General features: G+C 43.3%; 1 protein-coding gene and 1 pseudogene across 1 annotated transcript; both read right to left on the bottom strand.

Annotated features, from left to right (window-relative positions):
• Positions 1-11,178: 11,178 nt before the first annotated feature.
• LOC147007097 (uncharacterized) lies at positions 11,179-16,405 on the bottom strand. Its single transcript, XM_085867553.1, has 7 exons — positions 15,583-16,405; positions 15,255-15,427; positions 14,602-15,137; positions 14,342-14,431; positions 13,783-14,245; positions 13,360-13,684; positions 11,179-11,442 (listed from the first exon to the last, which is right to left on the bottom strand). Exons 1-5 carry the CDS (start codon positions 15,660-15,662, stop codon positions 14,201-14,203), a joined length of 924 nt encoding a protein of 307 aa, XP_085723679.1. The 5' UTR covers positions 15,663-16,405; the 3' UTR covers positions 11,179-11,442; positions 13,360-13,684; positions 13,783-14,200.
• Positions 16,406-19,409: 3,004 nt separating this feature from the next.
• On the bottom strand, positions 19,410-20,816 carry LOC147007098 (uncharacterized; annotated as a pseudogene).
• Positions 20,817-25,834: the final 5,018 nt, after the last annotated feature.

Consider the following 25,834-nt stretch of genomic DNA (forward strand, 5'->3'; position numbering starts at 1 on the left):
GACATTTACAGCTGACATGCGTCTCACAATGAAGGAACAGTTTCTTGCCAATAGGCAGAATAAACAGCGATTCATTTTTATGTTGAGTGAAGAGCTTCAGAAGAAGAACTGTGAGACACACCATGCCTCAGGGGATGCTGATCTCCTGATTGTACTGAAGGCCATGCAGTCTGCTACTGTCACCAACACTGTGTTAGTTGGTGATGACACAGACCTCCTCGTCCTCCTATGCTACCATGCAAGCTTGGAATCCCATGACCTCTTCTTTTGTCCTGAGCCAAAGAAGAACACGAAGAAGCCTCACATCTGGAACGTCAAGGCTACAAAGAAAATGATTGGTACAGACATATGCAAGCACATACTGTTTCTACATGCAGTTCTTGGGTGCGACACGACATCTCGTCTTCATGGGATTGGAAAGCGAGCTTCTCTCAAAAAGTTCAAAGCAAACAACACATTCCGTGAGCAGGCCAAGGTTTTTGATACAAATCCAGCTTCCGTATGTGATGTGGCAGATGCAGGAGAAAAACATTGGTGAAAATCTACAATTGAAAGTCAACTGACACCCTGGACACCCTCCGCTATCAGCGGTACTGGGACAAGGTGGCTTGGAGCTCCTCTCACGTGCAACCACAGACGTTACCACCAACATCAGAAGCAGCAAAGTATCACAGCCTGCGCGTGTATCTGCAAGTCCAAGAATGGAAGGGATGTGCAGATGAACTTCTTCCGACAGACTGGGGTTGGCAGAAGTGTGACTAGGGTTTTGTGCCACTTCAGACATTAATAGCTCCAGCTCCTGAAAAGATGTTACGTGTCATTAGGTGCAACTGCCAGGCTGAATATAGCACCATGAGATGCACATGCAAGAAGCACAACATTGAGTGCACTCCAGCTTGTGGAAACTGCAGGGGCTCTGGCTGCACAAACACTCCATGTGACAATGATGAGGATGATGACGACATTGTCGAGTTCTGACTTTAATACGCTTGATTTTTCTCAACATGTATAGTTGGTTTATAATGGATGTTTTTTTCTGAGTTTAATGCGAATTTTCATTTTCATTTCGAAATCTTCGTCAGGCAGATGTGATTGCCCCGAGTGGAATTGTGAATTTTGTCATGTTTCAATGATTTACATAATTATATTGTATTGCCATTGACTTGATTTCATCTTGTGTCTTCAACATTTCTTATTTTTTTTGGTCCAGGAACCAAAATCAATATCAGGTAAATATTTTTTTTTCGGGACAAAAAATTGACATTTTTGGACAAAAAAGCTATAATTTTTGATTTTACCCTCAATACATTTCACTTTTTTATAATTATTCTTGTATATCAAGATACTGACCATAACTAGAAACAATTAGAATGCAGAAAAACATATATTTACATATTAAAATGTCAATCTTTACAATTTTCTCATTTTCCCCGAAGCCAGGTGGCGGCCATATTGGATTTCCATGATTTCAGGACTTTCCCCCCGGAGGATCCCTTAGGACTTTTTTCTGTCACGGAGGACATATCCAGGAATCAAAATCTGTTGAGTTTGCTTTTGTTGCAATTTGTGGGAGATCATCCGACATTTTGACTATACATGCTGGGATGCTCGAGTCATCAGTCCTGGAGACACGTGCCACTTGCCATACAAAGTCTTTCAAAAGGATTGTCCGAGGATCTGTTCTATCCTCGGGCTGATATTTTATGGCAGGCTCTGGCTTCTTGGCCAGCTTGCGATATCCATGGATTTCTGGTTCTTGGTACTGTGTACCATCCAATGTTTTCTGCCTTGTGCGTGGAGTGGCCTGATATCATTGATATAAGACAATAGCTATAGCATGGGTAGTGTGCTTCCCGTCTACCATCTCCTCATATTGGTCAAAGTTATCAATGGCTGCATCAATGACTGAAGCAACATTTTCCCTATCAAACATGGAGATTCCCCCGGGGACAAACACTTGAGATGGGTCGGACAGCTCATCTCTAGCTACTGAGGTCAGTAACCTACGGATCTCATCGTAACCTATTGCATAGCCAACGGAACTTAACTTATCAATAAGATCCTTGCTCCCATGATCATGGTGCATTTGAATCCCAAGACCAAACGTGATGGGTATCTGCGTCTTACATGACAAAGCAATAATACTGTGAGAAATACCTAGTACTCTCATGTCAGCATCACTAGGGGTACAATGTACAGCTTTATCAAAGCAAGCCTTTTTCGTACACCAATAAAGTCTTACAATGTCTGGAACAAATGACTTGCACTGTTCTGGGTTCAAGTCACCACTTGCAGCATAGTGGGTGGTCTGAAATGAGATTCCTGACATAGAACTGTGAAGGATACCTGCTGCTTTATGAAGAATGACTGAAGTGTCCAATTCAATAGGGTGTGCTCGGGTGCAGCTACAAGTAGTAGCATATTCACATTCACCCAAGTCATTGATTTGAATGTTCAAGTCAGAAACTTTCTTCAGGCCATCACCAACAGTCACTTCGCTGGAACAAACTAGATTCAACTTGCCCGCTTGAGCAATGAACAACAACCGATCCTGAAAGTGTTTTCTAAGTTTTTTTTCAGCTTCCATGAGGGATAGTCACTTGGATCTACCTGATTTCCAGGCGAACTTCCTTCATTGAGGATCGCTTTGAATCGCTCATGCAGGGAAGAGAGAGTTACCAGCTGTCTATTTTTAGAAAGCACTGATTTCTCCATCTCCTCACCCAAACAGAGGACAGCTCTATCATAATCAGACAGGGATTTCTGTGCTTCAGCCTTTGCCCTGGCAGCTTTTATATTTTGTTCTGAAACATAGTGACCGTCACATGTCTTATGATATTTTCCATCATATGCAAACAAGTCTGTTATTGACAACATTCGCATGTGAATTTTTTTTTGTCTCTTTCCAGTGCTGCTGTGATGACACGTTCATGGGTTGATATCTCCCAGTGCCCACAGAAATGTTTGTCAACTTTTCTTTTCTGGCACTTGATGACCCACAGATGAAACTATCAGTTCTTATGTAAAACATAGACGTATCAGTTCGTCGCAGTCTTGTTGGCCCAACCATCTCCGGCGTGTCACTACACGCACTAATGGAAGTACCAGACGAAGTCTGATTTTGCGCATACTTTAGATTACTGGTAGGCCTATACCAAGCTCTCATTTCGTGTGGTATCTTACAACAAGAGTTCCATTTAAACTGTCATCTTTGATTTCTAGAATTCTCTCATGTACATCATCCTGACGAATTTCTGCAGCACGAATAACAGCTTTCACACCTTCCAACGTTGGACTTTTGACAAATGGAGAGCTGGAGTCGAGGGATTGACAGCATATCACGTGGTTGTCAGGGTTACTTCTTCGCCTTTTCCTTGTGGGTGGTTCATGGGAGAGGTCCATCTCCTTTCCTGAAATACGCACAGCCTGACCTCACACATACATTCATGCACCAGACCTGGAGTCGAGGTTGAACATGCACGAGCCCAAAGAGGGCAAGCAAATCCTATGTGACCTAAGTTTACAAGATGGTGCATGAAGCAAATGAATTATGCACGTATGAACAATGAACGGCAAAGAAAGTCAGCCAAACGTTAATACTGTACAGGTGACGTTGGCTGGAGGGACGAGGTTGGCTTACCCGGGATTTGAAATCGAAATTCAAAGTTACTAATTCACGAGGGAAGAAGGTCTTATTACATGCCACAACCCACTGTGTCTTCACAGAGACCTTATGATACTTTTAAACACAGAATTGCCCTAAAAGTAACAGATAACATCGAAAATTCACCTGCAATCGGCAGAGCGCTTGTCTTTGGTCGGCAAATATCAAGATAGCTGGAGCTGACACACGTGCGCTCTATGGAATGCCACAATCACAAAAAACTGCTGTGTGCAACTGGATACTGAATCACGCACCCGTGCAAACTCATAAGAGACCGGCTGTTCCGAGAAGCGGAAATGCCCCACTGGACTCACGGATTCGGATAAAGATCAGGTTCTCCAAAGGTTAAATAGATGGCAGTACCTATAGTCAGGGCTGGATTACGATTTTGTAGGCCCCTGGGCTACAGATACTGTGAGGCCCCCAGTGATAATTAACAAAAGCACGCAAATCGAATTTTTGATTCTTGAAATCAGTTTATTCAATTTCTACAACATAATGTCAACATTATGCCCGCATAGATGGGTGCAAGTGTAACACAACAAAAAGAGAAGTTATTGTGATATTTTCAAAACTAAAATAAGTTTTTGAAATATTAAATTTATTTGATAAGGCGAAACAAAATTAAAATTCAAACATTTGCTTTTCGTAATTTCTTGGAAACAAATTTCTCCAAAACATCAGTAAATTTTAAATTTTTGAGAACATCATTTTCAATTGCCATGACAGCTCGTCTGTTAAGTCGAGCTGTCGTTGTTGACCTGAGTGCATTCTTTATATGTTTCAGCCTTGAGAAACTTCTCTCTCCAGTTGCATTAGTTATCATTAAACACAAGTAAATCCATAGTGCTATTTCAACATTAGGGAATGAAGAAGTTAATCCATTTTTTAGCACAAGGGTGTAGATATCAGAAGCTTGCGGTGTTTCATGCTTGTCCCTGAATTCATAAAATTGCCCAACAAAGTTTTTAAGGTGAACAATTTCTGGCACAAATTCAGACTCTGTCATCTGTGTAACTCTTCTGAAACTTGGCTGCTGTTGTTGAAATGTCTTCGTTCATTGTTGGAAATTCGACCAGGAAACCAAACAATGAATGAACATTTTTATCTGCTTCAATGCGATGAGAAAGAGCTGAGCATAACTTGTCTATGATGGGTAGATATGTTTCCACCTTAAACTTCTGGCTTCCTCGCAAAGCACCATCTTCAGCATTACCATCATTGATTTGTTTTCTTCTCCTATGCTCTCGTTTTTGTTCGTCGTGGTATTCCGTATTTTCTACTTTGTTTTTTGCTTTATTTTCAAACTGATTCCGCAGTGACATCAACAACTCCAGCAGTGATGTAACAAGTTTAATAGCTGATTGAAGCTACAGTGTTTCATGCTGAAGTGATTTGCTGCCTTTTTTTTTTGTATACCTTGGCGAGGTTCGTATGAGAGCTAACACACAATGCACAGCAAGGAGGGCATGAGACAAGGGGTGGGAGTGGGAGGGACAAAACAGTGGGGGAACAGACACATTAGGAGATCTGTGGAAGGGAGAGGGATGGGATGGGGAACATGGGGAAGAGAAGATGGACATTACAGGGACTTTCAGGAAGGAAAGCAGGGAAATTGAAGGAAGTGGGCTTGGGTGGATTATCGGGGGTAGAAAAGATCGAGGATTTGGATGGGGGATGATAAGAGGTGGTGGTGAACAGCTGTTTTGAAAGCCTGGAGGGAAGAATGGGAAAGAATAGAGTGAGGGAGTTTATTCCAAAGGCGGGGAAAAAGAGGAATGAAAGAGTTAAGGTGAGCAGTGATTCGTGATTTTGGTAGTTTTACCAGAAGGGGGTTGTTGGCGGACCTTGAGCGCCCTGTCGAAATGTGGTGGGGACAAATCACAGAGAGAGCAGGGGGGGGCAAGGCTGGAGAGGAGACGGTAGAAGACAGAAAGACCACCGACAAACCTGCGGTGATTGAGTGAGAGGCCCAAAGACTCGGCTTAATTGCGGGAGATGCCAATGATCCTAAATGCCCTGGTTTCTACAGCGTGAAGCCGAGAAACGTGGGAGGCAGGAGCACCAGCCCAGAGGGGAGACCAGTACTCCATCAGGCTACGGACAAAAGCTTTGTAAGTGGTCAGGAGCTCAAGAGGGCCGAGGAAGGACTTTGCACGACGGAGGAATCCCAGTCGGCGACTGGCTTTGGAGGCGAGGTTGGAAATGTGACTTTCCCAGGAAAGGTCATGGCAGATAGTGAGACCCAGAAGCTTGAAAGAAAAGACTTCTTCCAGAGGATTGTTGAGAAAGTGGATGGGAGGGGGGGGTTCCAAATTGTCCTTTCAGAGAGACAGAGTGAGAGTGTGAGATTTGTCTGGATTGAGAGACATGTTCCACGTGTTGGACCAGTTTGTGATTTTATCCAGATCTGTAGTGAGTGAAGAAGCTGCTGCTTGCCGGTCTGAGGGATGACATATGGTACGGCAGAGGGTGGAGTCATCAGCAAAGAGATATAGAGGATTTTCCAGAGAGTCGGAGAGATCATTGATGAAAACCAGAAAAAGAACAGGGCCCAGAACACTACCTTCAGGAACTCCAGCCTGGACAGGAAGAGGGGATGAAAGGACTCCATTTAGGGCCACACGTTGACTGCGACAGGAAAGGAAGTCTGCGAGCCATGAGTGGAGATGGCCTTGGATACCATGGGAAGAGAGTTTGGTGAGTAGGGCAGGGTGCCAGACTGTTTCAAAAGCACGTGATATGTCCTGGGATACGGCTCGGATTTCCTGTCTGGTATTGAGGACCTCCATCCATTGATGGGAGAGCAGAAGCAGCATATCCAGGGTAGAGTGGCCTGGTCTGAAACCAAATTGATGATCGGAAATCAAGCCATTGGAGAAGATGAAGGATTTCATGTCTGAAGCGATGATGGATTCCATAACCTTGCTGATGATTGGGAGAAGGCTGATTGGTCTGTCGTTGCAGGGATCTGTTTTTGCACCTTTTTTATGCAGGGCAGTGATGTTTGCAGATTTCCAAGCAGATGGCAGATGACCTTGAGCAAATGAGAGGGTGAATAGAACAGAGAGAGGGTGAGCAAGAGCATAAGAGCAGGCTTTGAGGACATGTGGGCTGATACCGTCTGGACTGGTTGCAGAATCTAAGTCGAGGTTTGAAAGCAAGCTCCACCTTGTTAGGAGAAAAGGACACAGAGTCCAGGGACAGTTGGGTGTGACTGGGTAAGGTGGGTAGAGAAAGTGATGGGTTTAGGACACAAGATTAAGCTGCAAACACCGAGTTTAGGCATTCAGCTTTTTCACGTGCGGTATCAGCAGTGCGGCCATTTGAGGTAAGGGAGGGGATGGAGGGGGGACATACACCAGAAACAGATTTGATTAAACGCCACCAGGATTTTGAGTAGGGAGAGAGGTTTGAGAGTTCGGACTTGAGATGAGAAAGATGTTGTTTTCTGGCTCTCCTGAGGGTAGATACACACTTCTTCTGAGCTTTGTGGAAGGAACTGAGATTGCCCTCAGTTGGGTTTGCTTTCCATGAGGCAAAGGCAAGTTGTTTCAGGACAACTGCCTCGCCACAAGCTTCATTAAACCAAGGGCGGGAGGAAGGGTAGGACAACTTACTGAAGACGAGAGGGGATAAATCTGTGCATGAGGGAGAGCAAGTTTCTTTGAAAGAATTCCCAGGATGAGTTGATGTTTGCGAAAGTAGTGATAGGAGACCAGTCTATAAGTTTGAGGGCTGCTTGGAGACTCTGCCAGTCGGCTTGAGTGAAATGCCAGACTCGACGGCGGTGAGGTGGTTCTCTGATAACAGCTCGAGAGATGTCCACTTTGACAAGGACGTGGTCAGAAGAACTGATTGGAGCGGAAGAAGAGCGGCAGATATTGTCAGGGAAATTTGTCAAAATCAGATCCAGAAGGGATGGAGTACCATTGGTTGAGATCCAGGTCGGGAAGTTGACCGATTGAGTCAGTCCCAATGAGTCGCAGAAAGCTTTTGCTGAGGTGCCATGACAGGTGAGAGAGGTACCCACACCTAGCCAACTGGCATGATGACAATTGAAGTCACCACATAAGAGGAAGAGAGACTTGATTGAGAGACTTACACTTGATTGAACTTCTCTCTTATGACAGCGCAGAAGTCTGCCAAGAGAGCTGTTTCCAGTTTTGATAGCTGTTTGAGTATAGTTTTTGCCTCATAAAGTGTCAACCTTCTGATTTACATTTTCTGAGATTAACTTCAAAGCTTCTTGAAAATAGATGTGCCCTTTAGACAAGGCTTTTGTGGCATCGGCCCTTGCAGACCATCTAGTATCTGATGCTCTTTTAAGTACCAATGTAGATTCACTTCCACTTTTAGCTTTAAGGCACTGAAGCATTACTGACCAACGCTGAGTTGAAGCACAAAATCAATTGTAAAGTTTTTGTATTAGACCAAAAAATGAAACTGTTCCAGTGCAGCTTTCCACAGCACATACACTTACCAAATTAAGTGAGTGTGCAGCACATGGAATGTAATGGACAAGATGATTGATGCCGAGAATATGTGCCTGAAGCCCTTTGTAGCATCCTGACATGTTTGATGCATTATCATATGACTGTCCTCTTAAATTAGCTGCATCAATTCCAATTTGTTCAAAGAATTCCAAGACAATGTTGGCAAGAGCTTCTCCAGTGTGACGTGCAATGGGAATGAAAGTCAGAAAACGTTCAACCACCTTATAATCTGATTTTCTAACATAGCGAATAATCACAGTCAGCTGATCAGTGTGTGATATGTCTGGCGTTGAATCAACACTTCGAGAAAGTATTTAGCTTCCTTGATTTATTTTACAATAGTTTTCAATACTTCGTTTCCAATATGACTTCCTCACATTGTTGAAGATAGATATGAAGCTTTTCCTCATCCTTGATTACCATATTTTGCTAAATGAGAACTAAGAAAAGGATCGTACTCAGCAATTAATTGAAGAATCCCAAGGTAGTTGCCATTCTGTTGAGAATTAAATACTTCTGTATCACCACGAAAGGCTAATCCACGAGATGAGATAAACTTTACAGCTGAAACTACTCTTTGCATTACTTTTCCCCAGTATTCTTTTTCCTTTGTGAATTGGATTTCTTACGTTGAATCGATTTGTCCAAGTGCATTTCGTCTAGAAGTCAATGTCATCATACAGGTCTTATGTCCAGAACTGTGCTCATGTTCTGAAATCCGTGTAGAGGCGGCATGTTTCCAGTCTGAAAATCCACCAATGGAGAACTGGGTTTTGATCCATGTATACCGTCAAAGAGAACGCAAGCAAAACAATATACATTTCCTGTTGAGGGAGAATACATTAGCCACTCCCTTTTAATATTTTCACCAGTTATATGTTTTTGGAATATCAATGAATGAGAAAATTTGCTTTTCTGATCAGGGTATTGTCTTCCTGATGAAGAAAAATCGTCATCATGGTGTTGGCATTCCACGTGACTTTGTTTACACCAAAAGTCACGTCCCTCTTCTGTTATATTTGAGGTACTCCACAATCCAATGTCATCTTGAAACTTGGATCCCAGGTCCTCTTTCTTCAGGTGGACAAGCTCAGGCTGCTCATCATCAACTCTTGTGACATTGGTATCGCAAGAGACAACTTCAACTTCTAGCACCTCAGCCTCTTTCATGTTGCTCTCAAAATTACTGGGTTGAGATGCATCTTTGTCTGCTCTGTTTGCTGTTCTACTGCTGGTGCTGCATTGCATTTGAACCCAAAATCAAATAACTTTGGACATTTACTGAGCAGTTCTTCATGCTTCAGCATCTTCTGTTGTTGTTTTTTTTTCTTTTGCTTTCTCCACTCTCAAACCTCTTCTTCTCCAACATGATTAATGTAAAAGGGTGAAAATGGAAGGACTGAACAATTGGGGTCCCTGAGTGCGCATGCTGTGCATGTGCACTCGCGGACCCCGATTGTTTAGTTGGTCCGAAAAAATTGCTATCATTATTCATTAAAAATGGTAAAATGAAAATCCTATATAAAGGAAGGTAGGCCTTTGCAGATATATATATATATATATATATATATATATATATATATATATATATATATATATATATATATATATATATATATATATATATATATATATATATATATATATATATATATATATATATACATACTTGACAAGTTGACACAATGACGCACTACAATAAGACTTTGACTTGGTATAAAGATAACAAAGTGCAGAATTCCACAAAATGTATAGGATAACGTAAATTCAAATTTCATCACAGAACAATGCTAATCTACCCTCTATCAGCACTTTTCTCTTTGGTGCAAGCACAACCGCAACGCAATGACGAAAGAAGAAGGAAAGTTTTGATGGAATGAGCGATTTCTTGTACAGGCTCTAAGCGAGTATGAGATCGTCTCATTGTAATCAGGATTGCCAGTGCCAACGAGTTGGAATAATGGGCAAGAAAAGAATTACAGTATATTTATTATACAGTTTATTAATTGAGCCCTTTTTAAAGAGATAATTCAGCATACTTATACTTTCATTCTGCATTTACAAATGAAGTAACTTTTCACAGTAAATTAATTTCACTTAATCTCTGGAGGCCCTCAGCTGGCAGAGGCCCCTGGGCTGCAGCCCATAAAGCCCATGCCTTAATCCGGCACTGCCTATAGTCAGGATCACTATGTCAAAAAAAAGTGATTCGTTCAAATTTTATGAAGATTAGCAAGCCAGTACATTTTTGAAAAGCTTACATCAGGAATATGAAAACTAATGTTTACATTTGCGCAGATGCCCGTAACGCCGTTATTTTTTTCATTTTCAAAATGGCCGCCGTGAAATAAAAATTTCTGGATATCTCAGCCTTTTATTGACATAAAAACTTCATTTAAAATGCTAATCCCATGTTTTTGGGCCCAAGGAATCCAAACACAATAGCAAACAAATGATAATGAACACAAAAAGCAAGTAAAGAAGAATATTGCCAAAGTATGTTTAAATTTTCATGGTAAAAATGAACAGAATTAAATTGTTGTTATTGACAACAGTATATGTTTCAACTGAAGAGCTTTAATTGCTATTTTTTTTTAAACTAAAATCATGAAAAGATGTTCTGCATATCATGAACAGATTGCATCATCCATCATCCATTCCAATGTCACAGTCTTCATCGTTTGCACATTCTGTGTCACACAAGCAATTGTTCTGTGCATGGAATATAGTGGGAAGGGAAACGACTTGTTTCGGGAGCACCAACTGTTTAGGCTCAGAGGAGTGGAGTACGACGTCTTCTACCCTACCGATTGTTCAATCGTCAACACAATCCTCTTCAAAGCCTTCGTCATCAACATCGCTCTCCTCTACAGGTATTTCTGTCTCCTCATCCATGGCCAAGTCCTGAAGCACTTGCCCAGTTTGACTGTACAGGTACTGTACACCAATAAGTTCCGCTGAAAAGACAAAGAAACTCAAATGTAGACATAAAAATTATTATTTGCATACTGTAGCTTGTAAATATTAAAGTATATTACTGTTAGAGTAAGTATTAAACAATGTAAACTGTACCAGTGCATTTCCTAGGCTCCGTGTAGTGAGGAAGCAGACTGCTGCCAAACACACCCGAACTCAGTTGGTTTACACTGTGCCGATGTACCCCACTGTATGTCTGCTGCTGAGAAGGGGCACCAGAAACAGCTGATAAAGCCCTGTCCTCATTCCAACGCACCAAACCCTCCAAAAGATAAGCTTGGAAGTCTGTGTCGCTTGCACTTGTACCTGAACATATATGACATACAAACAGATATAAGCACATAAATGTGTATTTCACAAACAATTTAATCTTCTTCTTCTTCTCCTCCTCCTCCTCCTCCTCCTCCTCCTCCTCCTCCTCCTCCTCCCGTTAGGGGTCGCCACAGCGGATCATCCATATGATCCGCATAGTGATTTGGCACATGTTTTACACCAGATGCCCATCCTGACGCAACCCTGGTCACCTCTTACGACATAGGGATCTGGTACACCTATTTTAACCGGGGTATACACCGGCCCAGTACACTGGTACTCATTTCACCGACCTCGGAAGGATGACAGGCTGAGTCAACCCCCTGGTGTTATACGACTTGGTATATACATATATACACAAACATACATACATACATACACATGTGTATATATACATCCACATCTATATATATACATCCACATCTATATATATATATATATATATATATATATATATATATATATATATATATATATATATATATATATATATATATATATATATACATATATATATATATCTATATATATATATATATATTCAGTGGCCCAACTGGGCTTGAAGTCAGGACTTTTTGGGTCCCAAGCCGCTTCCCTAACCACTGCGCCACCACCAGGCTTTTCACAAACAATTTAATATATGAGATAAATACATACAATCACTTATGAATTTATATAATCATAATATGCCTGGTGTTGGCTTAATGGTTAAAGTAGTGGGCTTGGGATCCTAGGGTCCTGAGTTCAAATCCCGCTCAGCTGTTGAATTAACACCAGGTGGGGTTGACTCTGCCTGTCATCCTTCCGAGGTCGGCAAAATGAGTGCCAGCATGCTGGTATACTGTGTCGGAGTGGCGACCCGTCCAGGATTGTTCCCAATAGCCAAGTAGACTGCTTCGGCGGCACCAACGCTCTGCGCAGAGTATGGTCCTAATGGATGGATAATCATAATATCATCCATTTCCTTATAATAATATATTAATCGAGTACCTGGTATGGAGCGGTTAAGATGAAGGTGGAACAATTCCAAGGAAGTTGAGCCCCTGGCACATCTGTAGGTTCGTAGCTCAATTCCTCCTTTTCTCAAAGTGCCTGTTTTTGTATGTAGCTCAATGCCCTCTGGGTCCTGGATACATACGACATGGCGTGTCTGTTGTTCCCATATATCCCAGATGCGAGAACTGTCTAGAAGAGGAACGCCAAGGGAGTCTAGACCTTGATCACCACTGAAGGCTGCCAGGAGATCTGTAATGAGGGTGGTGGTCTCCTCTACTCCTCTGGTGCTCCTCCGGCAATGGAGTGACAGCTCTCTCTTTTTTACCCTGTTCAGGACATCCCTGTCAGCCATATTTATGATCTTCTGGCTTTCCACCTCTGCTCGCTTAGCCTCCATAAGTTGGGTTATATCTTCTTCACTCCACTGAAAGATACATTGAGAGAGGCGACCCATAAAAATACCGTACAATGGGTGGGAGTCTGTGGTGCAGCTGATGGAAATTCGTCTCATAAAATGCCACACATCCAACTGAATGTGCATGCTTGGCCAGGCACCGAACTGTTCCCTTATCTGTGAACGGATTCCACAGCAATCCCGGTCCACATACAACATCACAGGCGGGGTGGGGGGGGGGGGCATTGGCAGTCCTATACCGGTTTACTAGTCCTGACACCATCGGACCAAGTCCATGACCCTTACTGGCTGTAAGGATACACATCAGTACCCGCCAAAACTCGTTACCAACATTTGTAGCCCAGGATGCTGTGCCAGCACTGTGACCTGCAAGCTTCTTAACAATCTGAAAATACTGAAGATTGAATACACCTTTACATTTTGGTTTCCAAGTTTTTGAATAGATATTGTTAGCTCCTTGAAATAAATAATGAAACTGAAATTCAAATGTATGTAAATACCTTTTTGGTCGAATACATTTTCAAAACTCTGCCAAACACTGATGTAATGGACGCATGGACTTCGTCAAGTCTCCGAAGAACATCACAACAGTATGCAGTCTGCAGCCAGATAAAGGATGGCACAACTGGACAGGCGGGAGGCTGCTGGAAGTTTGGCTTGACAACTAGTTTGCTCGTATCACGATTACAGAAGGCTTGGCAGCCTGTCAGGTAATGAGCTGTCTTCTGAAGCCAAGACTCATTGTGACTTTCTGCTAGTTTCTTCTGTAATTGGGTCGCGCTGTTCCCTAGTCCTGAATCTGAATCTGAATCTGAACAGGCATATCTGAAAATGCATACATGAGGAATATTACGGATGAAAAGAAAAACGAAATTATGTATCTACCTTATTGAATATTTCATCAAAAAACTAAAATGTATTACCTGTATGTAAGTAAGACTGGAAATTGCAGTCTGTGGCCCAAGTCGAGCTGCTGAAGTAACACACTGCTCCAACTGATTAACTTTCTTTTACAGCTGGTACATTCCAAGTACTCAGCAGCAAGGCTGTAGTAGCAATCTATATCCAACACTTGACGAACCCTTGGATATATCCCGGCCGATGTTAAGAGATGGCCATGACATTCAGCATGCGGGCAATGAAACTGGACCTGCCAGAGTTTCCTCGGCATCCACAGAAGAAGACGGGATGCAAAGTACCGATCACCATGGTGAACCTGGCTGCAGATCAGGGCTGGCTGCTGAGGATGCCACCATAACTTGTCTACCCTTGAAAAAACAAGTTCTGCCTTCCCAGATTTCTTATTTGCTTTAAACAAAGCACGTGACACCCAACAATGGTCTACAGCAGGCAGTGTCTGTTTCCAGCCATCGGGCAAAAGATATTCTGAAAAGATAAAAACAACTATAATAAGCACACAACTACAATTTTAGCCACTATTATACCGATTTGCACATATATTGGATGAGTTATTTATCTTACCCTCATCAGGTGTCCCTGTACCAGTCGGTGTTGAGAGAGTTTTGACCCTGGCCGTGTGAGGTTTCTTACTGGATATACCTGGAGTGGTCTCTGAAAATACAGTCCCTTATCAATACTTTTTCTATTTGATCACAACACTGATCTATTTGAGTGAACATGAGTAAATTAAATTAACTGGCTGTCTACTGGTTCTGTTATATTATAATCTTATTACATCATTTAGTAATAACACTATTACTATTATATGATATGTAACTAACTTCGCTCTCATCATCGGGCGGAGAAACAGGAGCAGCGGGCAGAAGCTCTTCTTCTTCCAACGACGGAACTGGCTCATTCAACTGCTCATCTGCCATGTCTTCAAAGCCTTCATCTATCTCGGTATCCAGGTCTTCTGCTTTGGGCAGAGTGAACCCACTTTGTCTGTATAAGTACTCTACCCCAATGTCCTCCCCAGTGTAGGTTGACAGAACCATGGCCACGCTCAGTGCTGGCTTATTGAGCACGGCCTGGCTTAGGGAGTTTACTCGTTGAATCAGCCGCACATCGTAAGTCCTCAACACTTTTTCAGTGTTCGGCTGGCTCAAAGCTGCTGAGGAGCGCAGATAGTTCCAACTAGTGATGCCGTCAAGGAGGTACGCCTGAAAGTTCACCGCACTTGCCGAGGTACCCGGAATTAATTTGGCGAGGTGGCTGTGAAAACATTCAAGGGAGGTCGACCCCCGCGCACACCTGAAGACTGGGAGGGTGTGTGTCCCCTTTGTCAGCTCCCCTGTTACAGTGTATAGCTGCAGTCCTGTGAAATATACAGAAAAAAGACACTATTGAAATAAATAAAAACACTAAATTTAACAAGAAATTTTCTATTCTGCGGCTGATGAAAAAAAAAAAAAATCTTGAGTTCAGAGCTTACCTGGAATATCCTGAATGCAGGCTAAGTGTTTCTTCTGCTCCTTCCATATGTCTGTTATCTCTGACTTCAGAACAGGAACACCCAGTGCATCCGACACACCAGTCAGGCCTAAGATGAGGGCCTCGATGTCCTCAGCCGTCTTCAACACTCCCTTGGTCCGCCTCCTACAGTGACTGAAAGCAGAATTGTGCAAAGTTCAACCATTAACATCACTTATAGTTTGTGACAATTTTGATCAATATTGCACATACATCGACTACGGCTACTGGCAAAACACAGGTGCAAATAACTGTTTTTTTTAGTATGTTTTTTTTCAAGTGCTGTTTACCTCTCCAACTCCTTCCGGGTGATGGCCTTCATAGTCCGGTGGTTGGGCCAGGGAACCTTGCAATGTTTGGTAACATTCATGTTTTCAATTTTTTTGATAGATCTTAGGGTCGAGATGAAATTTAGGCTGAGTGGCCACTTGTCACTGTCTTGGCTTTTTCAGAATCCAAGATGGCCACCATATACAATCAAACTATAACTTCGGCTGCAACTCCTGTTCTAAGTACAGTAACATGATGAAATTGGTGTCTAACTATGTTTTAGTTACCAAGGAAGTGGATTATGATGTTATTGGATAATTTTATAGCCATCTTGATGGCATAAATCCAATATGGCCACCAAAATTACCTGTAAAAATGCCAAAATCACACTAAATCTAATGTAATCGGTTGTAAATGCAGTTGAGTTAAGTTTCTGTACATATGTGTGCTTTGTGAAGCATAGACATGTATATTATGATTCTGAAGTCATTCGCAAATTTATAAGCAATATTTATTTTGATAGCAATATCGATTTCAAGCAAAATATAAGAACAAAATGTAATTAGAATCGGACAATATTTATTGTATAATTCTCTCAGACATGACATTCACGTGACTCAAAAGTCGACATACATTTAAAGTATATGATACTCCCATTAATAATATTGATAATAATGATAATAATAATACAATAATTTGGCAGCTTCACATTGCTCAATGTTTCAACGCTATGTCAATACAAATTATACTAAAAAAAATTAAGCAAAATTAACACCCCACTGGACAAAATATCTTATATCTCGGAACTATTCATCGTCCTCATCCTCGACATCCATTGCTCGGTCATTTTGTCTCATCGCTGTCATCAGGGATGTCGGCATGATCTGTTGCACTCTCATTGATGTTGAATGGATTGGAACAGGCAGTACCACCACCGCAGGTGCAGAACATTGTGCACGGAAGTTGGCGCCCCATACATCCACATCTCCCACCTCTACATGCTTGCACAGATGTGCAGCCACATCTGACCAGCTTCAGAATGTGCTCCGGGGCATAGGGTACCCCGTCCTCCATATTCCGAGGGAAGAGACACTTGTTAGTGTCATCAGCTTCCCATCCGTGTTCCACTGCAGCGAGAGTTGGTGGATCCCCACTCAGGGCACTGTACCAGTGAGCGACTTGATGGTGTGCTCTTCGAACGTTCTGCTCAAACGCTTCTGTAGTGGGGGGCAAACTACACAGCTTAGGTGCTGCTGTTGATTTTCCAGTCTTCTGTGCCCATAGTTTCTGGCGGATCTTGGTCATCGAAGAGGTGGGAGTTGTAATGCCATAGCACGCACCCATGAAAGCTGTTGCTTGTTCGGTGACTTCAACGATATTTGCCAAGGGTTTACCAAGTTGATCCAGAGAGTAGCCTTTTCGAGCGGCCGCAATTGCTTTTGTTTTCCCAATTCCATAAGTCGCAGCAACTGAATCACAACCAGTCAAAGCATGAAGCGCTAAGAGCTCGGGTACGATTGCTGAATGTTTAAGAGCGGTTTCCTTCATGTCAATGCAAGACCGAGCCATGATTGGAGACTGCATAGTTATTGAAGACTGGAGCTTCTCGCTCAAGTAGTAGTACACAAGTAACGCGAACACATCCGTGTCATCACACACCACCCGCACCCGTGATTCTGGATGGTATTTTGCCAAATGGATGGCCTGTTGTGTCAGGAGGATGTCAGCTTCTTCATGTGTTGATGCTAGATCTAGACGAGTAAATTATATGTCGCATGCTGCAGGAAGTTGTCATCACTCAGGATTGATTCGCAAATCAGTGTGTTGAGTTGTTTTTTATTGGCTGAGTTCTTGAGTACTGCGTTCCGAGCCGGCAGTGGAGTTTTCTGTTCGAACTGATGGACCCGGGTAGCGCTGGCTCGAGCTGATCTGGTGCTGCTTTTTGTAGAGTAGTCATAATAACGATCAAAACACAGGTGGACATCAGCTTCAAGCAGCCGCGCGTTGACCCAGACCTTGAACACCGAAATGAACGTGTCAACGGTTCCTTGGGATGGCCATTCTAATGTCCACAAAAGAGCGGAAACATCAATCACCATAGATGTTGGCCTTGTGATAAGGCGTTGTGAAACTTCGACTTGGAGGTTCTTTTTCAGTGTGGATTTTCCCGTTGCCACTCGCATCTGGCCATCAGCTTGAAACATCGAGGGCGGATATGCAGTTAGCTCTGTGGAGAGGACTTGTTCCAGATCGAGATCGCGCTCGCTCACGAGAAGGCCAATCACCCGAGCGTATATAACCTCTTGATCCATGACGGGATTATCATCGATTGTTAGACGTTTCTTCTTTGCGGCAAAGGTTGTCACCTGTTTTGCGAGTGAGCTGTAAAAGCCCTCTGGCCATAATGCTTTGAACTGGATCAGCTGATCAGCTCCAATCTCCACTGCCTTGTCAACATTAACATTCCATTGAGCTAGTTGACCATTTGAGATGTTGAGCAGACATCCTGCATCATGGGTAGCTGGATCCAATGGGTCAATGCATGACTCTAGAGTAGCCTTCAGTGATTTACGATCATTGCCATCTCGACGAATGTGACTGGTAGATTCCTCCTTGTGGTTAAGCTGTACCTTCTCGTCAGCTCCAGACATCTTCTTAAGGTCACCAGTCAGGGTCATGGTCGCATCCATACTGTACACCCATGTCGCTATCATTTGAGGATTTTCTGTGTTGCCAATGATGCCACCCGGCCCATGCCCCTTCCTCATCCAGTTCGTTTCAATAAACATGTCGCTCCACTGTCCGTTGTAGACACTAGCAGTGTGGTGTAGTGACTGCTCTCCTCTGCAGAACTTGTCCAGAATATCTGGTCCCAACCAAGTCATGGAGCGTACGTAGTATAGGCCATACCTTGCATAGTTGTACTTGTGGGCTGCGAACATGTATGGCAGCATTGATTCTGCTGTTTTGATGTGGAGTGGCCAGTCGCCTTCATGCATCGCCCGACAAAACATCATCATTAGAAATGTGGGTTTGATGACGTTGTACACCCACAGCTTTGTGATACGACTTTGAGTGGCGATCTCATCAAGTAGTTTTTCCAAATCATCCATGCTGGTCAGGTGTAGATTCTCCCTCACAAACACTGGTCGAAGCAGCTCCTCTGTGAGCAATCTCAGTGCCCGAACATTCTGTGTATATATTTCTTTCCTTGCAACATCTTATCGACGGAGCCGAAGGACGTCATCAGAATCTCTTTCAGGCCGCTGTCTGCCATGAGAGTGCCAACACAACCCACGAAATCCATGAGGAAATGCATCCCACCAAGAATCACCACCATGTTGGTGAGCAGATCTGGTTGATGAAATGTGATGTCAACGGCGATCTTATATATGGCCTGATCGCAGGTGAGAACGAGAATATCCTGGTTGGATGCTCGGGTGACTTCGAATCCTCCGGTGATGGAAGTTAGGACAGTAGTTGGGTCCCCTGGCTTCATATTTATGAGTGGAAGATATACCACAGCTGTCTTGGGTGCTGGGGTCATTCCTGACTCATGACAGTGACGTGTATTGTACCCGTTGTACTCAGGAGTGTTTGCTTCAAAGAGCACGTCTTTGATGAAGTTAAAGTCTAAATCTTTGGCTCTGCCAATTGAGATTGTTGTGGCTTGTACAAAGTCGTCTGACATGGCAAATCGGTTTGTAGCAGTAAATGGCATAGGAGGTTTCTTCGGTCCCATATACTCAATGACTCGTGTCTCCCATGGGATAGGGTGCTTCATTTCTTCTTTCGTTAGGCGAGGGATCGATGTATCCAAACCTTCAAGGTGGTCAAGTTCGGTCTTTCACTGAGCTGCCAGCATTGCCCCCATGTAATGACATTCGAGGCGGCAGTTTTGGGAACTGATCACAGCATCAAAGTTATCACTGATGATTTGCACAAGTCCACCCAGTCTGGCATCTCTGAGTCCAGCTAACTGCTGTGCTTTTGATGATTGAACACCCGCTGACCTTCTGAATCGTCGAACCTCATCGTAGGAACAAGAAACATTATACTTGTACAGTTCTGTGATGATCATCTTATGGTTACCAAGAAGTACACCTATGGCTATCTGTAATGGTGTCGGTTGAGACGTTACCACTGAGCTCACGATATTACCCACCATGATGGATTGTAGTGAATTGTGGAAAGTAGGCTTGATAGCTGATAGTAGTTTCACCAACGTCTCACTAATACACTCTGAGGCTGATTCTCGATCAATGTGCTTAGTGTAGGATTTGAAGTCATCCTTAGCTGCCTTGGTCTCCTTCATGATCTGCTTGCCAACTTTCCGGATACATTCATCCATGTCGCCATTCTGATCATCATCCACAAGCCTGAGATTTGTGGCAACATGCTTCCTGAACACTAGTAACGTTGCCACTCCAGGGGAATGTAATGCCAACATATCTTCAGCGAAATGTTGGATGACGTTCTCAACAAGGACACGTCTGGACATGACAGATCCACCCTTGTCTGCGTAAACTGCTTCAACATCGAGCGAATTCCAAACTTTTGAGCGATCATAACCGACTACTTTGACAGTTTCAGCGAAAGCTTGGTCATCAGCAGTACCTTTGCTATTGGTCGTGGTAGTTCTCTGAGCATCACGATGGAAACTCATATTGCAATGGCGGTGATACATTGCATCTGCAGCGTGCAAATCTGATGGTGCTCCGATGATACGGTCACGGACTATTCTACCCAGTTCATCTCCACGTTTATCACAAAGGTCAAGTAGGTACTGCTTTTACGTCTCCCCATCAGCCATCTTGTCTGTGGTTACTCTCGACGCAGGGACTCTGTACTGTTGTGGCACCTTGGGATCATACTCATTCGGTAATATGCAAGGAGTTATGTCATGGCAGAACAAACAGTACTTCTGAAAGTCAAAAACATCACCACCGGTACTCGAACGCAATCGCTTGGAACCAGCGTTGGAGTCATCATCTGTCTCTTCCTCTGGCATACGCTTGGCCAATTTATTGAGAGTGGAAGGAGATACATATTTGGATACACAATTTTTGTGACATCTAACAGTAGATGATCCATCAGATAGTTCTTTTCGTAGTCTGATATCATCTTGCCGAAGATTACTAGCTTCCAATATTGTGCCGATTCGTGATGACTGCATCAACTTCCCAACCCCACAGTTGTAAACTGTCTTGAAGAAGCATTCCTCGGCATCCTTGCTGTCTCCTGCTTCAGCCATATCATTACTCACGTCAGAACCTACAACAAAAACAAAGATCGTTAAAAGTTATCGATATATTGGTGTATTTCACATTGGAAGCACCATGATATTTACGTCTTGAGTAGGTGGCACCAGGTGGCTTCTAAACGGCATCATTACTTCACAATCAGATTATATAACATGTCAAGCACATGTGTAACCAGCAGGATCATTGTTCAACTGCATTCACAATCGATTATGTTAGTTTTTAGTGTGATTTTTTTGTAATTTTGGCATTTTTCAGGTATTTTTGGCGGCCATATTGGATTTGTGCTACCAAGATGGCCAGCAAATGACCCAATAACATCATAATCCACTTCCTTGGTCTCTAAAACATAGATTTAGACACCAATATCATCCTTTTGCTGTACCTAGAACAGGATTTACAACGTAATTTATATTTTGATTGTATTTGGTGGCCATCTTGGATTCTGCAAAAGCCAAGGCAGTGACAAGTGGCCACTCACCCTAAAATTGATCTCGACACCAATATCTATCAAAATAAGCCAAAAAACGATTGTTACCAAACATTGCAAGGTTCACTAGAAATATGCTGCTCTGCCACCGGACTATCAACGCTGAGCTGTCTGAAGGGTTCGAGACACCCGCCTTCCGCAGTTCCGACTTCTTGGCCTCCTGTCAGTTAACAGATGTCTATATTAAAAATACACAGAGTAAATAGAAAAAAAACAGCTTGAAAAATTCAGTTCATCTACAAAAGTTTGACTGCTCTTGTAATGTGACACAGGTATGAAGGAAAACATTTCACATACCTTTAAGTTGTCCAAGTCCGACTTGTCCCACTCAAATATGGCGCTGGACAGGCGGGCCATAAACACGCCATACAGTGGGTGGATCTCTGAGGTGCAGCCAAGGGCCAGTCGCCTCATAAAATGCCATATGTCGAGGCGGATTTCTAGATGCTCCCAATCAGAGAACAGAAGCTGAAACATGCAAAGCAGTAAATGCATGCTAAATGCTCTCTGACAAATATATATATATATATATATATATATATATATATATATATATATATATATATATATATATATATATATATATATATATATATTTTGAACAGACATATGCATGGGTGACAATGTTGGTTAATTTTTTATATTTATTTATTTATTTATTTATTTATTTAATGCCCTCATTTAAATTAAAAGTACCTTGTACTTGGAAGGTCCGCTGTGGGAGCAACACTCTCGGTCCGTGTAGAGGCACCGAGGGGGTTCCTGGTTGGCAGTCTTATACCTGGACACCAGTCCCTCGGCCATGGGCTTGAGGCTGTCCATTCCCTCTGATGTGGTGAGGACAGACATCAACACCTCGCCCCTCTCATTACCCACATTTGTCGCCCACTGCGCACTTCTACACGTTTCTCCCTGTAGTTTTTTTACACACCTGTAAAGCAGAAGAGTGTAAAAATATCAACCCTAACAGAAAAATGCACCTAAAACATTTCTAAAAGAAATAAATAGGAGAAAAACTTCATAAATTATTAATAACAATCATTAATACTGGTATTGATGAGTAATTACCTTTTGGCATATTGTAATAACTGTACCGGTATATAAAATACACAAACAATTTCATAAAAATGGGGTTAAACTATAAAATTATTGAAATTGAAACAGTCAAGTAATTATAACTACCTTCTTCGTTGAGTCTATCTTCAACACGTTTCCAAACGTGGAGGTGATCAGCGCCTTCAGCATGTCGAACCGGTTGAAGACGTCACTGATATAGCATGCCAGGAACCACTTTGGGTTGGCTGGAGGCTTGAACTGCGGAACATCCTCACAGCTCGGGACATCCAGGTTCATCTTCATGCAGAACTGTCGGTGTCGGGCACAGTCCGAAAGGTAAACTAGCTGCTGACGCAAATAGTTTTCGCTGTGCAGCTCATGCAGGTTGTTGCGCATGGCTGTGGGGCTGTTACAAAGAGTCTGCGCTCTGAGTAACGATACGCCGGCTCTGTCACAGGCGTATTTGTGCGTCAGCAGCACAGGGAAGCGGGACTTCTGTGCGTCCGTAAGCTGGTCCATCAGCCCACTGTCATGTACCAGATACTGCTTTAAACACAGTTTGCAGTACAGGTACTCAACTGCAAGGAATTAAAAACTGTCTGTGTTCAAAACGTGCCTGACGCGACGATAGAGGCCTTTGGAGCGCAGCAAACAATCTGGCTTCCCCTTGCAGTCCGGGCAACTGAAGCTTATCCCAAGCATCCGGCGTGGCATCCACAGAATCAGACTGTACAGGAAGTATGACCGCTCGTCCGGGGTGCCAGATTCCACAGCCAAGGAGGGCGGGTGCCACCAGAACTGCAGACTGTCCTTAAGCCTGCCCTTGGAGTGGAACAATGCATGGCCTATCCACAGTCTATCGCCCTCCGACATGCCTATCTCCCAGCCTGCCGGCAGTCGGGATAGGTACTCGGCCTTGCTATCATACACGGATGACAAGCTTGGTGTGGGGCCTGCATCCGTCTGCATCTTGTCTGATGGTGTTATTTGTAGGGACTCGCACCCGTCATCGCTTTGGGTGGTGGGCTGCTCAGTGTGCTGGTAGGCCTACCTGTTGAGGGGCCCGGAAGCTTCTCATCTCCGCTTCCACCATGAGGTCTGCTCTACAAAATATAAAGATAAATAATATCAAAATAAATGCTAACAACTATGATAAACTACTGCTAAGGTACCATCATCTGAACATATATATATATATATATATATATATATATATATATATATATATATATATATATATATATATATATATATATATATATATATATATATATATATATATATATATATATATATGTATATGTATATGTATATATATGTATATGTATATGTATATATATGCAGAGCTAATACCGACTACCGAGCACACGGCAACACTTATACAATTCTACTTCACAGACGGCGCCGACAACACATACCCAAAACCAAGGAAAAGAATACCCTCAAGGATGAGGCGGGCCTGAGGCCGAGACCGGGTCGCGCCTACCCGTCTGGTGATGAGACGCGGAGCGGCGATGGTGCCTCAACTCCGCGGGCCTCGCGGACAGTGTCTGGTAGGGGGTGGGAAAGGGGCCCCCTTGGTCGCACTATCTCAGCGCGGGGGGAAACAGGAGGGGGTTGCTGATGCTCGGGGTATAGAGGATTTTTATTATCCCGCGACGAGCGTCTCCACCTCGGCCAGGTCGCGCTGTCGGCCTCTCTGGGGTGCAGCTCCCGACGCGAGCACCCCCTCGTCTGGTGTCGCTGCCTTTCCACAGCTCCGTCCCCTCCGTTCCGACTCCAACGCACACGACGACCAGCACTTCTTGCTAACTCCACCGCCCGCGAAGTCTTGACTCTCTGTTTCCGACTCTCCTACTCTCCTACTCTCCGCCTCTGGACTTTTCTACTCTCCGCCTCTGGACTCTCCTACTCTCCTACTCTCCGCCTCTCTCGACTCTCCTACTCTCCGCCTCTGGACTCTCCTCGTCCCTGGACTGACGAACACGGTCCTTTTATCCGCCCCGTAGCTTCGCCCTCTCAGCTTTGACCCCCTCCCTTCGACCTTTCACCTCGCTCCCCATTGGCCCGAGCAAAAGTGGGCGTGAAGGCTTTTTGATCCATAAATTTGCATATATCGATTGCCCTGGGGGCGGGGCCAATTCGCCCCTCGCTCACCGATTGGACGGCAAAAAGTGGGCGTGTGTCGTTTTTGATCCGTTTTTGAAGCACAAAATCCGTGATTTTGTACACGCTGTTCGGCGCGCGCCCTGCACGAGTCCAACACCGGTACCCACAGCGGGGCAAGAACGGTGGCGATGCGACGGTTGCGAGGTGTGACGGGAAGGTCGTGGCGGTTGTGGTGAAGCGGCGTTGTGGTTGGTGGTTGATGTTGTGGTTGTGGTGGTAATCATGGCGGTTGGTCCAAAATAAAGATAGTAAAAGAAAAACGGCTATCCTGAAGAGTCGCAGCACGCATAAATGACATGTATTCCCACTAGACAACGGGTTTGGGCCTAACTACACATGTACTTACCGAGATACCTCACCTAAGGGACCTGAATGGTGGTTTGCGAATTTGGTAACCACAACAATATATATGTATATTTTCTAATGTATATATATATGTATATTTCCTTTATTTTTTCCTTTCTAATGTTTTTATCTACCACACTATTTTTTATACGCCCGATATATGTATATGTATATGTATATGTTAGTCGCATTTAAATACTGATATCGTAACATAAATATAACATATTTTTGTGTGAAGCTCGCTCGTTTATATATCTTCGGTTCGTGGAAATTGCAGGTACACTGAATGGGATTTCCAAACAGGTCCTTTCCCGAGGCGGCGTGTCTAGGACAGTTCTCTATTCGGAACAGAACCTTAGCCCATCTTCCGCCACTAGATGGCCTTTGGCCCCATCCGAATTCAAACTGTCCTCCCACATATTGCCGAAGCCTGACGTGCCACTCTGCGGTTATGCGTCCCTTCTTCGGCATCTTCACTAGGATGGAACTGTATGCAATAAAAAACACCTTATAACAGTGTAGTATTTAAGGCCTTTAAGACTATTTAGCATACAAACTGCATTTGTACGACCAAATATGGACTGCAGATAAACAAAAATGGGGGTTAATCCCTGATTTCGTGCTGAAATAAACTAGAAAAAAAAACCTTAAAACCATAACATGGGCTATGTAACAATAAGTTTACAATGATGCGAACCGAAGTAAATATACTTTGGTAATATATGTTTGTTTATCACAGAGATTAACAAACATCGACAGGCATGCACAAATTCACATAAATGGCATAATCTCCCACTAATCGACGGGTATACGGCAAAAACTTAAGGAAAATTACAACTCGCACTGAGGTAAATGGGTGAATAACATGCAACAACAACAACGCGAAGAAAATCGGATCTAATCGACAGAAAATGTTTATCACTGACCTGAGCACACAGTCATCGATGAGAG

The sequence above is a fragment of the Eptatretus burgeri genome, unplaced genomic scaffold, assembly GCF_056783735.1.
Source record: "Eptatretus burgeri isolate ZD-2024b unplaced genomic scaffold, Ebu_testis_v1 Ebu_testis_scaffold_691, whole genome shotgun sequence".
Taxonomy (NCBI): domain Eukaryota; kingdom Metazoa; phylum Chordata; class Myxini; order Myxiniformes; family Myxinidae; genus Eptatretus; species Eptatretus burgeri.